The sequence below is a fragment of the Notothenia rossii genome (assembly GCF_949606895.1).
Source record: "Notothenia rossii genome assembly, chromosome: 12".
NCBI lineage: Eukaryota > Metazoa > Chordata > Actinopteri > Perciformes > Nototheniidae > Notothenia > Notothenia rossii.
The window spans coordinates 902269-915667 of NC_136911.1; the positions used below are offsets into that span (position 1 = coordinate 902269).

General features: G+C 43.2%; 1 protein-coding gene across 1 annotated transcript in view; it reads left to right on the top strand.

Moving 5' to 3' along the window:
- Positions 1 to 13399, top strand: part of cUnh8orf34 (chromosome Un C8orf34 homolog) — a 64485-nt gene that overhangs the window by 39798 nt on the left and 11288 nt on the right. The window contains exons 9-11 of the mRNA XM_079661468.1: positions 5258 to 5340; positions 6732 to 6799; positions 12348 to 12465. Of these exons, the coding sequence (XP_079517594.1) occupies positions 5258 to 5340; positions 6732 to 6799; positions 12348 to 12465 (269 nt within the window). The remainder of the gene's footprint in view (positions 1 to 5257; positions 5341 to 6731; positions 6800 to 12347; positions 12466 to 13399) is intronic.

Consider the following 13399-nt stretch of genomic DNA (forward strand, 5'->3'; position numbering starts at 1 on the left):
ATTGAACATGTTTGCATTAATGGTCATTCTGTCTGTTTGACACCTGAATTCTCCCTCTGTCTGAAATGCTCGGTTTTAGCGCCTCTCTCTTAGAGTCTGCTCTGATTGGCTTGCAAGAAGAGGTCAATTCTCAAGGCGTTTTCTCAAAACTCTCTCTGTACAAAGCCTGTGATGTTTTTACACTTTAATCCAGAAAAGTCTTAAAACTAACGTGCCTTTAGTTTTAAGACCTCTGAAATGGTATGACTTTAGTTTATACGGTAAATGTTTATTATTTTTTAGAGTATTTTCTCTTACCTTGAACTCATCTAGAGGTCACGCCACACTTCCTGTCTGATCTGCAGCATCAGTGTGGAGTTTAACAATTGCAAGAAGCATTTTGATTCTCCGAAGTGTTTCTCAAAACTCTCTCTTTACAAAGTGTTGGAGGTTTTTCCTTCAGGTTCTGTTGCTGTAAAGGTGTTTTTAAATTGCTTTCCAAGTCACATTTAAAGCAATCTAAATATGGTTCCTTCAAGATGTGGAAACCGGAAACCCTAATATGATATGAATTTAGATACATTTTGAAGCTACAGCTACGACATTTTATTTCAGTTTTACGTCAAGTTGATCTTAAATTTCATCTCCAATGACTTAAGCTTCAAGACCCCTGAACTGATAGGACTTTATTCACTGTGTGTGTGTGTGTGTGTGTGTGTGTGTGTGTGTGTGTGTGTGTGTGTGTGTGTGTGTGTGTGTGTGTGTGTGTGTGTGTGTGTGTGTGTGTGTGTGTGTGTGTGTGTGTGTGTGTGTGTCTCTGCTGACACGCTTCCTGTCTGATGTGTAGGTTAGTGTGATACCTGGGCAGGTGAGGGCAGAACCTCCCACCTGATGCCAGTATGTGATAAATGAGTATCTTTTCACTGAGACGCCAGCGCTGTGTTTCCTATCAGCTTTCATTTAGCCTCCATCAGCTGTGGGATGTTTTCAGAGCTGCGGCAGCTATCAGATGGCTTCAAGCGAATACTTTATCCCTCTGGATTATCTCAGAGAATGCAGCTTCAGCCCCTTTTCTGTCCAACATGATTCTTTGAAATGTCAGACATCTGTTCCCCTGCTCCTCTATCAGAATCAGAGTACATGCTCTCCTCCCACAGAGGGGACATTTGTTAAAGCAGAAAAGAGACAAAGACAGCTTCATGCTAACTAAGAAGCATGCATACAAACAAATATTGAAGGTACAAAAATTATAAAGATTACACAATTTGCAAAATACACATCCTGTAACAGTTCTGAGGATTTAGCAGCCAGGTATATATTACATGTCACTTGTTAGACGCTTTTATCCAAAGCGACTTAGGTGCCGTTTACACGAGAGCAAAACGGGCTGGATCCGCATAGTTTCTCTTGCGTATAGCCGTATAGCCCTTTTATTTACACGAGGCCGTAACAAAACGATAGGAACGGACCCCACAAACGATAAAGGGTCCCAAGGTGGATAGATTTGCAAACGAAACGCTCTGGGGGTCAAACGGCTCCGTGTAATCGCATCTATACGATAATTTCCCGATAGATGAAGCCATAGCCCCGCCTCTCCCCACCTCTGCTGCTCACTAGCTGTAGCATTGTCAGTAGCTACTGCTAGTGCTACTGCTACTGACCATACTACGGATGTTAGTGCAAAATGTACAGCTCCTCTACCACAACCATCAGCATGAACTACATGTTGCTAAATCCACTGCGGGGCATAAACAGAAGGGCAACCATGGCAACCATGCTCCGTAGTCTTCTTCGCTGCTTTTAGTGTATTTTGTGGCGGAAGTTACAGCGCCAGTTACAGTCCCGGCATATGTACTACAGCGTGTCCAGCGTTCTCGTGTGAACAGACACGTCAAATGAAACAAATGCGTGTGAACGGAAGACTTTTTTGAAAACGCATACTAGGCATAAACGCAAACGTTCCCGTGTGAGCGGCACCTTACATACATTCAGTACTGTGGACAATCCCCAAAGGACTTGGGGTGAAGTGTCTCAGGGACACAACGACATGCTGACTGCAGTGGGACTCGAACTTGCTATCCCCTGATTCAAAGTCCAGCGCATTATCCCACTGATATATGTACTCCACAGTTATTAACAGCATATATATAAACATAGTTGGCGTTTAACAACAAGGGGTGTTATAGGGTGTGTTGTTGTGTTGTTGTGGTGTTGTTGTGTTGTTGACCACAGAGTCCTTTCACTGGTCTTTCATCGTCTCCTCTTGGTCAGTGTAGCAGAGTATCACACACACATTCATGTCTCTGCACACACACACACACACACACACACACACACACACACACACACACACACACACACACACACACACACACACACACCCAGAGGTCAGGCTGCTAACAGGAATTGATGCTGCATCTTGAAAAGTGGAGAGAATGATGGAAACGTCACAAGTTCCTCTCATGGATAAGAGACTGAACACACCTCTGGTTTAGAGGACTGTTGTTTATCTGTAACTTTAAACGTATCTTCATCTTTTGATAAACTTGTCTTTCATGTTTACCTTAAAGGGGAACCTTAAGAGAGGCTGCTAAAAGGATTTTAGTAGACGTTTCTCTCTGAAGATATCTCGTGCCTCTGAACGTATGATTCGTATAACTTCATACTCATCCTTCCTCTTACTCACACCGTGTTGGCCTTTCCTCTGGGCTTAGTAATGTTAGAAGGGTCTCTTTTCTGGTTTGATTGGATAGAAGAACGATTCCCCTCACCAAGCTAGGTTTTCAGTAGATTTTATTGTATTGACAGGTAAAAGTTCACGGCTAGCATCAAGTAGCCGTTTGAAAACCACTTTTCTTGATGCGATTACCTGCAGCTTTGCTCAGCTTTAACATGTGGAAGGGTTTCACACCTGCAGACAGACTACAGTACAGACTACAGGAGAACACTATGTATCTTGCACTGGCTTCCTTAACATGTCTTCTTTAACACTGGTGTAGGTACAACCCTGTAAAGTCCACATTCAGGAGGTTATTTGTCACTTTCTGCCTGCAGGTTCTCCTCTCACCCACAAGGAGCCTTGTTTCTGTGTTTGATCCCGTGTTATAAGGCTCGGTGGTTTTTAGCATCCTGCGCATTATTGCAACGTGTTCACACCTTCCTGCGAGGTGATGCTTCCTCTCAGCGCCGCAGTGTGAAGGCGACAACTCCACCACACTTATTCATTTACCCACAACTCCTGTGTGAGTTCGACACTCACTCAATCCACTCACACCAAACAATATCAGGGTCAGAAACTGAGAAGTATTTTGATCCTTTGATGGATCGTCAGGACTTCTGATGGCCGTCTAAAGTATGTCTAATAAAGAGAGGGATAACACACAGGATGGATAGATAGATAGATGGATAGATAGATGGATGGATAGATAGATAGATGGATAGATAGATAGATAGAGAGATGGATAGAGAGATAGATAGAGAGATGGATAGAGAGATAGATGGATGTATAGAGAGATAGATGGATAGATAGATAGATAGAGAGATGGATAGAGAGATAGATGGATGTATAGAGAGATAGATGGATAGATAGATGGATAGATAGATGGATAGATAGATAGATAGAGAGATGGATAGAGAGATAGATGGATGTATAGATAGAGAGATGGATAGAGAGATAGATAGAGAGATGGATAGAGAGATAGATGGATGTATAGAGAGATAGATGGATAGATAGATCGATAGAAAGAGAGAGAGAGAGAGATAGAGATAGATGGATAGATGGATGATGGATGGATGGATAGATGGAGAGACACTTTATTGATCCCCATTAGTGTGTGTAGCAGGGTTTGTAGCAGGGTGTGAATGAGTGTGTGTAGCAGTGTGTGTAGGAGTGTGTGAATGAGTGTGTGTAGCAGTGTGTGAATGACTGTGTGTAGCAGTGTGTGTAGCAGTGTGTGTAGCAGTGTGGTGTAGTGTGTGAATGAGTGTGTGTAGCAGTGTGTGTAGCAGTGTGGTGCAGTGTGTGAATGACTTTGTGTAGCAGTGTGTGAATGAGTGTGTATAGCAGTGTGTGTAGCAGTGTGTGAATGAGTGTGTGTAGCAGTGTGTGAATGAGTGTGTGTAGCAGTGTGTGTAGCGGTGTATGAATGAGTGTGTGAATGAGTGTGTGTAGCAGTGTGTGTAGCAGTGTGTGAATGAGTGTGTGTAGCAGTGTGTGTAGCAGTGTGTGAATGAGTGTGTGAATGAGTGTGTGAATGAGTGTGAACGCTGTGTTTATCTCCGTGTGTTTCTGTTTGTGTCTCACCCTCAGTAAACCTTCCTATCTGGAAACGGAACTCTTTTATTCTTTTAACTTCAGCTCCATCTCTCAGACCCGCTTCCTGCTCGGGCCAAACAGATTACGCTGAGAAAAACCAGCCATAGGGGGCTTTGAACGCATCACGATGAAGCACAGGGACTGAGGGGGGATGTCTTTTAGTTGTAAAGGAGATGTGTGTGTGATCCACGCGCCACACGTCTCTGAATGAATAAACTTAATGACATGTTATTTTGTAGGAGAATAAAAAGCCCAGATGAAGATCTTTGGGCCTAAAACTCACCTTGTTTCGTAGTTTATTTGCAGAAATGATAAACTCAGTAAACCCTTCCTCTGGTCTCATCCCCTCACACTGACAGAGACTCCCTTGTATTTCTTTTATCTGAAATCAGATTCAAACAGATACCATCAGTAAAAACACGCTATGGTTGCATCATGTTAAAGAACAGTGAGCTATTGATTTCAGGTGAACACGTCTCTTTGTTTAGTTCTGAAACACGGTGTCTGTGTATCTATGCTCCAGATGTATCTGTGACAGCATTACTTTTACGTCAACATGCTAAAAGCTATCTGAAATGTATTTGTATGAATGGGAGAAGCTGCGATGAAGGAATGCACGCCCTACAACGCACCTTTCTTCCCAGTTTCTTTGCAGAAATGACAGACTTGATGAACTCAGGAAACTCTTCCTCTTTGTCTCGTCCTCTCAGGCTGACACAGAGTCCCTTCTTTGTTTTATATCTGACATAAGATCTAAACAGATATGATATGAAAAACTCTTTTAAACTGTGTTTTTATGAATGGGAGAAGCTGTGATGAAGATCTTTTTTTTTTAAACGACATGTATAACACTTCCTCTTTGTCTCATCCTCCCTCATCCCCTATCTGTTTGTTATCTTGCATTGGTTTTCCCAGCATGCATTGCAGTGTTGTGTCTGATTCACCGCTGTGTGTTGTGTGCAGGTTGCAGGGTGACAGCCTATCAGACGGCAGATCTGAAGAGTGTCGGCCAATCAGCTCCGAGCAGGCCGTGCCCGACATCTCAGGTGAGCTGCAAGACAACACTTATTTTAAATAATGTTGTGAAAACACTGAATGTATCTTCCATCATGAGCTCCACATGATCACAAAGGTATCAACTGTAGCTGTGAACATGACAGGATGTGAGATTACCTAGAAGAGCATCAGGACTGTTTGAGGCATATGGTAGCTATGTGATGAACATGATGATTCAGCCTCTATGGAGAGAGATCAACCAGATATCACGGCAAGACGTGAACATGTGACGATGTAGCATGCTGGGAGACGTGAAGATGTCACGATTTCGTCCCTTCAAACGTAACAATTACACGGTATTGTTAACCAGTGGAGAAATAACCGGAAAGGCCAAGCAAATGCTACCCCGACGGTCGGTTGTTATTGTCAATATTAATATAATAATGATTTATTTTTTAATAGTCACACTCGATTACGCCAAAGTTCTTGTTGCCCCAGCTGGTCCACACCTCTTCTAGCAGAAACAAAGGCTACATTAATGTATTAAATCGATGTTAATCATAGACTGTATAATATAAATGTTAATCCATGCGTGTGGATCATAGGTGTGGATGTGGAATTAACGGACGTGACGTTGTGCGATTGAGTTGCCAGGCAACAGCTTTGATTGATGTTAATTTACAAACTCTTCAACTACAACCGTAGTTATATTTAAAAACATGTTAGAAGGCCTCACAAAATACTTTAATGCAATTTAAAATGTAAATGTGAAGGAATGTGTGTATAACAAAATACATCCGTCATAAACGAAACCGGAAACTGACGTAGGCAAGATCCTCAGCTCGATGATAGCCGCAATGCATGCTGGGATTTGGTGTTTATGTGATGTGAAATCTGAAGACGTTTTTTTAAAATAAAATAATACTTTATTCCGAGTGTGCTTGCTTTTCTCTTTGGAGGTCATCACATAACGGCATTGTAATGCACGGTTCGGCTGCATTAAATATTACATATCTGCCGTAGTTCTCTATTTATAGAGCCCTGATGAGAAGACTTCGAGACAAACATGAGGAACTGTTGCCAACACTGAAAACGTGACGTGGATCATAAATATATCAGCAATTAAACAACATCTTACATTTCTCAAGTCGGTGTCCAGTGAGATTTTTCTAACAAATAAGATGTATTTTCACGTCTCACACTCTCTTTTGTGTGTGTGTGTGTGTGTGTGTGTGTGTGTGTGTGTGTGTGTGTGTGTGTGTGTGTGTGTGTGTGTGTGTGTGTGTGTGTGTGTGTGTGTGTGTGTGTGTGTGTGTGTGTGTGTGTGTGTGTGTGTGTGTGTGTGTGTGTGTGTGTGTGTGTGTGTGTGTGTGTGTGTGTGTGTGTGTGTGTGTGTGTGTGTGTGTGTGTGTGTGTGTGTGTGTGTGTGTGTGTGTGTTAGCTCCGTTGCCCGGGGTGGACGCTGTGGCCGGTCGTCTGCAGGAATTCGACGTCTTGTCTCAGATTTCGGTAAGTTTCCTCCCTCTATCCATCACTCTCTCCTCTATTGTTCTAAAAAGAAGAAAAGAAAGCCCTCCAGCCTCAATCATCCATCTTTACTGTAGAAGACAAAGAGGTGATGAATCCTCCTGATGTCACTCTGGGGTATTGTGAGGGATAAATGGACAGAATATCTGGTGACTTGAGGACAATCGAGGCTCATTGAGATGTTTCTACACAATGCAGCTCAATATTTATGAGTTGCACGAGAGCAAAGTGTTGCGTGATAACCTGAAATGCTGCAGGGGTTATAGAGAAACCCATAGAGGTCAGAGGTGGGAAGTATTAGAGTACAAATACTTTGTTACTGTGCTTAGTACATGTTTCTGGTATCAGTACTTTACTCCACTACTTATTTTTCTGACCACTTTTTACTTTTACTTCTTACATGTTGAACTCAAATACCTGTACTTTCTACTTCTTACATGTTGAACACATATACCTGTACTTTCTACTTCTTACATGTTGAACTCAAATACCTGTACTTTCTACTTCTTACATGTTGAACTCAAATACCTGTACTTTCTACTTCTCACATGTTGAACTCAAATACCTGTACTTTCTACTTCTCTCATTCTCCAAACAGGCTGGTTCCTTTAGTCTGAATGTGTGTTTGGTGGCGTGATCTTTATTATTTAGAGTCATTGCGTGCCTATTGATTTGAACACGATCCGTGTATCCATCATTTCCTGGTCTTCTCTAAAGAAGAGGGACCAATGGAAACGTTGTCATGTTGCCGTTGGTCACCATGGAAACATTCATTAGCTAACAATGACATTATTGTTCTATTAATATAAAGGGAGGTCAGGTACTCTTTAAAACAGCTGCTAGTTATGGGTACTTTTTACTGAAGTACATTTCAAAGTTCTTTACTTTGACTTGAGTAAAGAAGTTTAGTCAGTACTTCTACTTTTACCAGAGTATTTTTAAACACGAGTATCTGTACTTCTACTTGAGTAAAGGATGTGTGTACTTTTACCAGAGTACAGTATAATCCGCACATCACATGCTGTTAATAAAACGCTGGTACCTTTCTCTATAATTACCCTCCAAAAACATACTCCTTTCTTTAAATAATTGCCCGATCTAAGTGTGAGGGAGACGGGGCTTTTTTTACGGCATGTTTTAGAGAAAAGGCGCTGCAGTGTGTGCAGCAGATGCAGAGTCTGCAGACTGAGAGGCGTCAGATTGAGAGAGTGAAGGAGGGAAGGAGAGAAGGAGAGAAGGATCTGACACCCAGAGTGTGAGATATGAGGCTGAACACACTGTACAGAAAGCAGAGAAACTGCAAAGAGACTTTGTAGATGAAAGGTAATCATAGAATAGGCTTTCTTTTATACTTTACAGTTTTAGATTTCAGTTTTAAAGTCTTCTCCTTTTATTCTACGTACAGTCATACTTAGTCTTAGTCTTTGACCTTTTTTAGTGATCTTATCTTAGTATATTGAGGGTGTGATGAAGCCAAAATGAAACGCAGGGTGACTGATGAATATTACGTCCTCCTTATTATTTCTTAAAGGACATTATGATCCTGTCTTTCTTTCTACCATCACAGTGGGTGGTATCGCTGTAAGTTGTTCCTTTTATGAAAGCTTCACGTCTAACTCTATGCTGATTCACAAAGCTTGAATCTAAATCTGACGTCCTCTTCTCCTCTGACCTCCACATTAACACACTTTATATAATATGATGTGTGTTGAGTAGCTGCAGAGTCTCTCTGAATGTGAAGTCCTGCACAATAACACATGAAGGCATCCCTTATGCAAAGTGCAGCTGATGTGTCTGCGTCGTGTTTAATTGCTTGAGTTTGGCTGTCTTTGAAAAGCTCATTTGTAATAACTAGGGATGTCCCGATCACCTTTTTTTGCTCCCGATCCGATTCCGATCATTTAATTTTGACAATTTGCCGATACCGATTTTTCCCGATCCGATCTTTATGAAATGCATTAAGAGAAAAAAAAGAAAAAAAGCATTCAAGTTGTCCCTTAAGGTTATTTTTTTATTTAAATTGGATATTCTATCCAACATGGATATAGCTTCTTTCTTTCACAGCAGCATTGGATCAGTTCAGTTGTGCAGCATTGGATCAAAACAAAATAAAGCTTTCAGTACTCGTTAGCTTACTGCTACAATTAGACACTGCGCCCACTCTGTTGCCAGATTTGAGAGAAATAAGCAGGTCTATGAAAACAAGCCCCAAAGAAGCAACACATACATGATGTTCTGTAATTTGAAACCAAAACTAAGGCCTCAGGATGACTTTAAGACTTGAACATGGTCATTTTTGTTTTGTAACATTGAATACAAAATATTTTTAAAGTATTTAAAAAAATTAAAAAAAATCCCGATTTTTTTTCTCCAGATTCCGATCTTTTGAAAATCACGTGATCGGATCGGGACCTCTCTGGTAATAACGAATTAGCCTTAAGGGTATCGAAGAAACCTCTATGCTTAATGAGATCTACAGTATTTGGGAGAAACACAACGGTTGGAGTCTTACAGTATGAGGAGCTAAATAAGAAGGACATTGATTGAATATTTCTCTTTCTGCAGCTCAGCAACAAGAGGTTTAAATGCTTATGAAAGAAAGGATGAATGTCTCTCTCTTCATATTATTGAGATATTTAAATCCAGCCCATTTCTTCCCATCGTGCGCCGCAGTGAAGCGTTGTTGCTGCCGGAGAGTAAACACTGCTAATCATTATTAGCCCTCGTCTTCAGGTGATAAGTGCCTCATAAAGACAGAAGGCTTGGTGAAGCGGAGCGGGAACTGCTTCCATAGTTTCCTCTGAGAGCGTTTAGTGATGTGTTTTAATCACAGTTCTCTCGGTGTGGGTGTTACCGCCATAAAACATGCCGGGGCAAACGGCTAGAAATCAGAGTGTGATGCAAGAGCCGTGTTTCATGGTGATGCTTTGTTTGGCAGCGTGTCAGAGATACTTCGCTGCGCTGGGGTTTGACCTCGTGGCTCCGTGAGATTTAAGAGCTTCACTTTTATTCATGCAAACGTTTGTTTAGGACTTCCAGATTTTCCATATTAGCGGTTTGACATCTGCGAGCTTTAGTGTGCCGTAAACTCTTGTGAGAATGCAACAAGTGTATTTTTTATTTTCCTTTATATTCATTACCTATAAACGTTGGAATTTAAATCACCTGCAATTGAAAATATTTTACCATTTCATTTCGGAGTAAGCCGGGGGTTCGTTTAATCGGCATTTTAAGGGTTTTAAAAAACGTCTGCAAACCAAAGACACATTTCTACCTTTTGCACAAAAAAATTACACAATAAAAGTGTTTTATAATAACCTCCTAAAGCTACTCCTGCATATAGATTGAGATGCATGTTGCAGTGTGTGCCTAATGCTGTTTACATCTCACTTTTCTTATTTTGAGAGACACTCCTTCTGTAGGGATAACAGAGATGTTAGCGTTTGCAGATCATTCACATGCACTGAAAGCTACACACACAAAGGAGAGGGGAAAGGGCCTCTTCAAATCACTCATATGGCATGTGTCATGGCTTTGATTTACTTATACTGCGGGTAAAAAAACTACAAGTACATGTTTGGACACACCAAGATAATAAGTAACAAGTCATACAAAAATAAGGGCTGCTTTCTTCTGGCCAAATAAAAGCTGTCATCTGTTCCCAAACTCACATAAGTTATGAGCGTGTGGACGCCAGCGCTGACTCAGCGTTTAATCTGCTGATTTAAATCCATTTAAAAACAACATCGCCCTAAATCCTGCAGCATGACCTCGCCCTGCCCTCACACGGACCCCCATCATGACCGTAGCCCTATTGAGGGGCTCTACGTTAGTACAACTCCGGAGGAGGAGGAGACGAGAGGAGAGGAGACGAGGAGGAGAGGATAGGGGAGTGGAAGAGAAGAGGAGGAAGAGTAGGAGAGAAAGAGGAGGAGAGGGAGAGGAGGAGGGGAGGAGAGGAGACGAGAGGAGACGAGAGGAGAGGAGAGGAGAGGGAGAGGAGACGAGGAGGAGACGAGAAGAGAGAGGAGATGAGAGGAAGAGGAGAGGAGAGGGAGAGGAGACGAGGAGGAGACGAGAAAAGAGTAGAGGAGACGAGGAGAGGAGACGAGGAAGAGACGAGAGGAGAGGAAGAGGAGAAGAGAGGGAGAGGAAGAGGAGAGGAGAGGAGAGGAGAGGAAGGAGAGGAAGGAGAGGAAGGAGAGGAAGGAGAGGAAGAGGAGACGAGAGGAGAGGGAGAGGAGACGAGGAGGAGATGAGAAGAGAGGAGAGGAGAGGAGAGGGAGAGGAGACGAGGAGGAGGAGAGGGAGAGGAGACGAGAAGAGGGGAGAGGAGGAGAGGAGAGGGAGAGGAGACGAGGAGGACACGAGAAGAGAGGAAGGGGAGAGGAGAGGGAGACGAGACGAGGAGGAGATGAGAAGAGAGGAGAGGAAGAGGAGACCAGAGGAGAGGAGAGGGAGAGGAGACGAGGAGGAGACAAGAAGAGAGGAGAGGAAGAGGAGACCAGAGGAGAGGAGAGGGAGAGGAGACGAGGAGGAGATGAGATGAGAAGAGAGGAGAGGAAGAGGAGAGGAGAGGAAGAGGAGACCAGAGGAGAGGAGAAGAGAGGAGAGGAAGAGGAGAGGAGAGGAAGAGGAGACCAGACGAGAGGAGAAGAGAGGAGAGGAAGAGGAGAGGAGAGGAAGAGGAGACCAGAGGAGAGGAGAGGGAGAGAAGACGAGAGGAAGAGGAAACGAGACGAGAAGAGAGGAGAGGAAGAGGAGATGAGACAAGAGGAGACGAGAGGCGAGGAGAGGGAGAGGAGAGGAGGAGGAGGAGGAGGAGTCATTAATACGGAGGTCACCATCAGCAGCCTTCAAAGTGTGTGAAACATCGTCTCATCTATTCTAACCCTAACCCTGTTTAAAGATGGTAACATACATTTTCTATCTTCTACCATTTGCACATTTTTACCTTTTTCTGAAGCTGATTTCTGAATAAAGGAAAACCTCGCACCGTGCTCAAAAGGAGAGAACGAGCAGCTGCTCCAGAAGTCTATAAGCTAACACACACACACACACACACACACACACACACACACACACACACACACACATATATATATATATACACACACACACACACACACAGAGGACACTGGGATGAGATTATCATGTATACACACTTGCATTGAAACAGCTGATTAGTGAACGTGTGTGTTGTGTGTGTGTGAGTGAAAATTGGATTTGTAGGTCTTAATCTCAAGCTGATGGCTTTACTGCTGCCTCGCCACCACACCAGTGTTCCCATAGGTCTACTGGTAGTTATAGAAGTATGTCGTGCACCACTACTGACGGTCTGGCGTCCCACAGTCAGTAAACGCAGCGTTGCGTCTTTCATCCTGTTTTTCTAAAGCTCATAAAATAATAATTGCCCTGTCTCTGTTTTTTCCTTCTCCAGATACGGCTGGGATATTTCAGCCGTAGCTGAGCATGATGTAAAGAGTTAATTGAAGGGTCTTTCTTTTCTTCTAATGTGACTTTTCTCCAGCGTCAGGGAGTCTGGGAGGCTGATCTGAAACCAGTGAGACGGGGCAGCGCTGGGGGGCCGATGCTGGGAGACCCCCTCTTCTCCAAGGAGCTGGAGAACATGGGCAAGCAGCTGGCAGGTGAGAGAGAGAGTGTGTGTGTGTGTGTGTGTGTGTGTGTGTGTGTGTGTGTGTGTGTGTGTGTGTGTGTGTGTGTGTGTGTGTGTGTGTGTGTGTGTGTGTGTGTGTGTGTGTGTGTGTGTGTGTGTGTGTGTGTGTGTGTGTGTGTGTGTGTGTGTGTGTGTGTGTGTGTGTGTGTGTGTGTGTGTGTGTGTGTGTGTGGACTGTAACTGTGCTACCAAGCATGCTCTTTATACTGCACTACATTTATAAGACACACTTGTACTCAATAGTTCAACGCTCATGTCATTTTGAGACTGAACTGGTATTACAAAATGTTATTCGTGGCATTTTTTTAATCATAACTCCTGCAGTCAGGCTGCTCTTTGTGACGTGTGTGTGTCTGTGTCTGTGTCTGTGTCTGTGTGTGTGTGTGTGTGTGTGTGTGTGTGTGTGTGATCATAGAGTGTGTATCCACTTATGATCCAGATGAAAGCCCAGAGGAACGTCATGTGTCGCCCACTTGTTGTTTTATGTCCTCGAACGCATCTCCACATACCAGACTGATTCAGAGCACATTGATCAACAGCTGCTCTTCTCTCACACACACACACACACACACGCACACACACACACACACACACACACACACACACACACACACACACACACACACACACACACACACACACACACACACACACACACACACACACACACACACACACACACACACACACTCCTCAGATGGCATTAATTTCTTCTTTGACGCCGACTCACTGAACATTGAGGCTTTGGGCTCCCAGCATGCACTTCACTGAAGCTGTTAGACGCTAATTCAACTCTTTCAACCTTTATTGGCTGCTAACACTTTCCACGCTCGCAGCCAGAGCCTCACTTTTCATCTTTACCCCAATTATATCTGAGAAACCCCCCTCCCCCTTCTCCTGTGTGA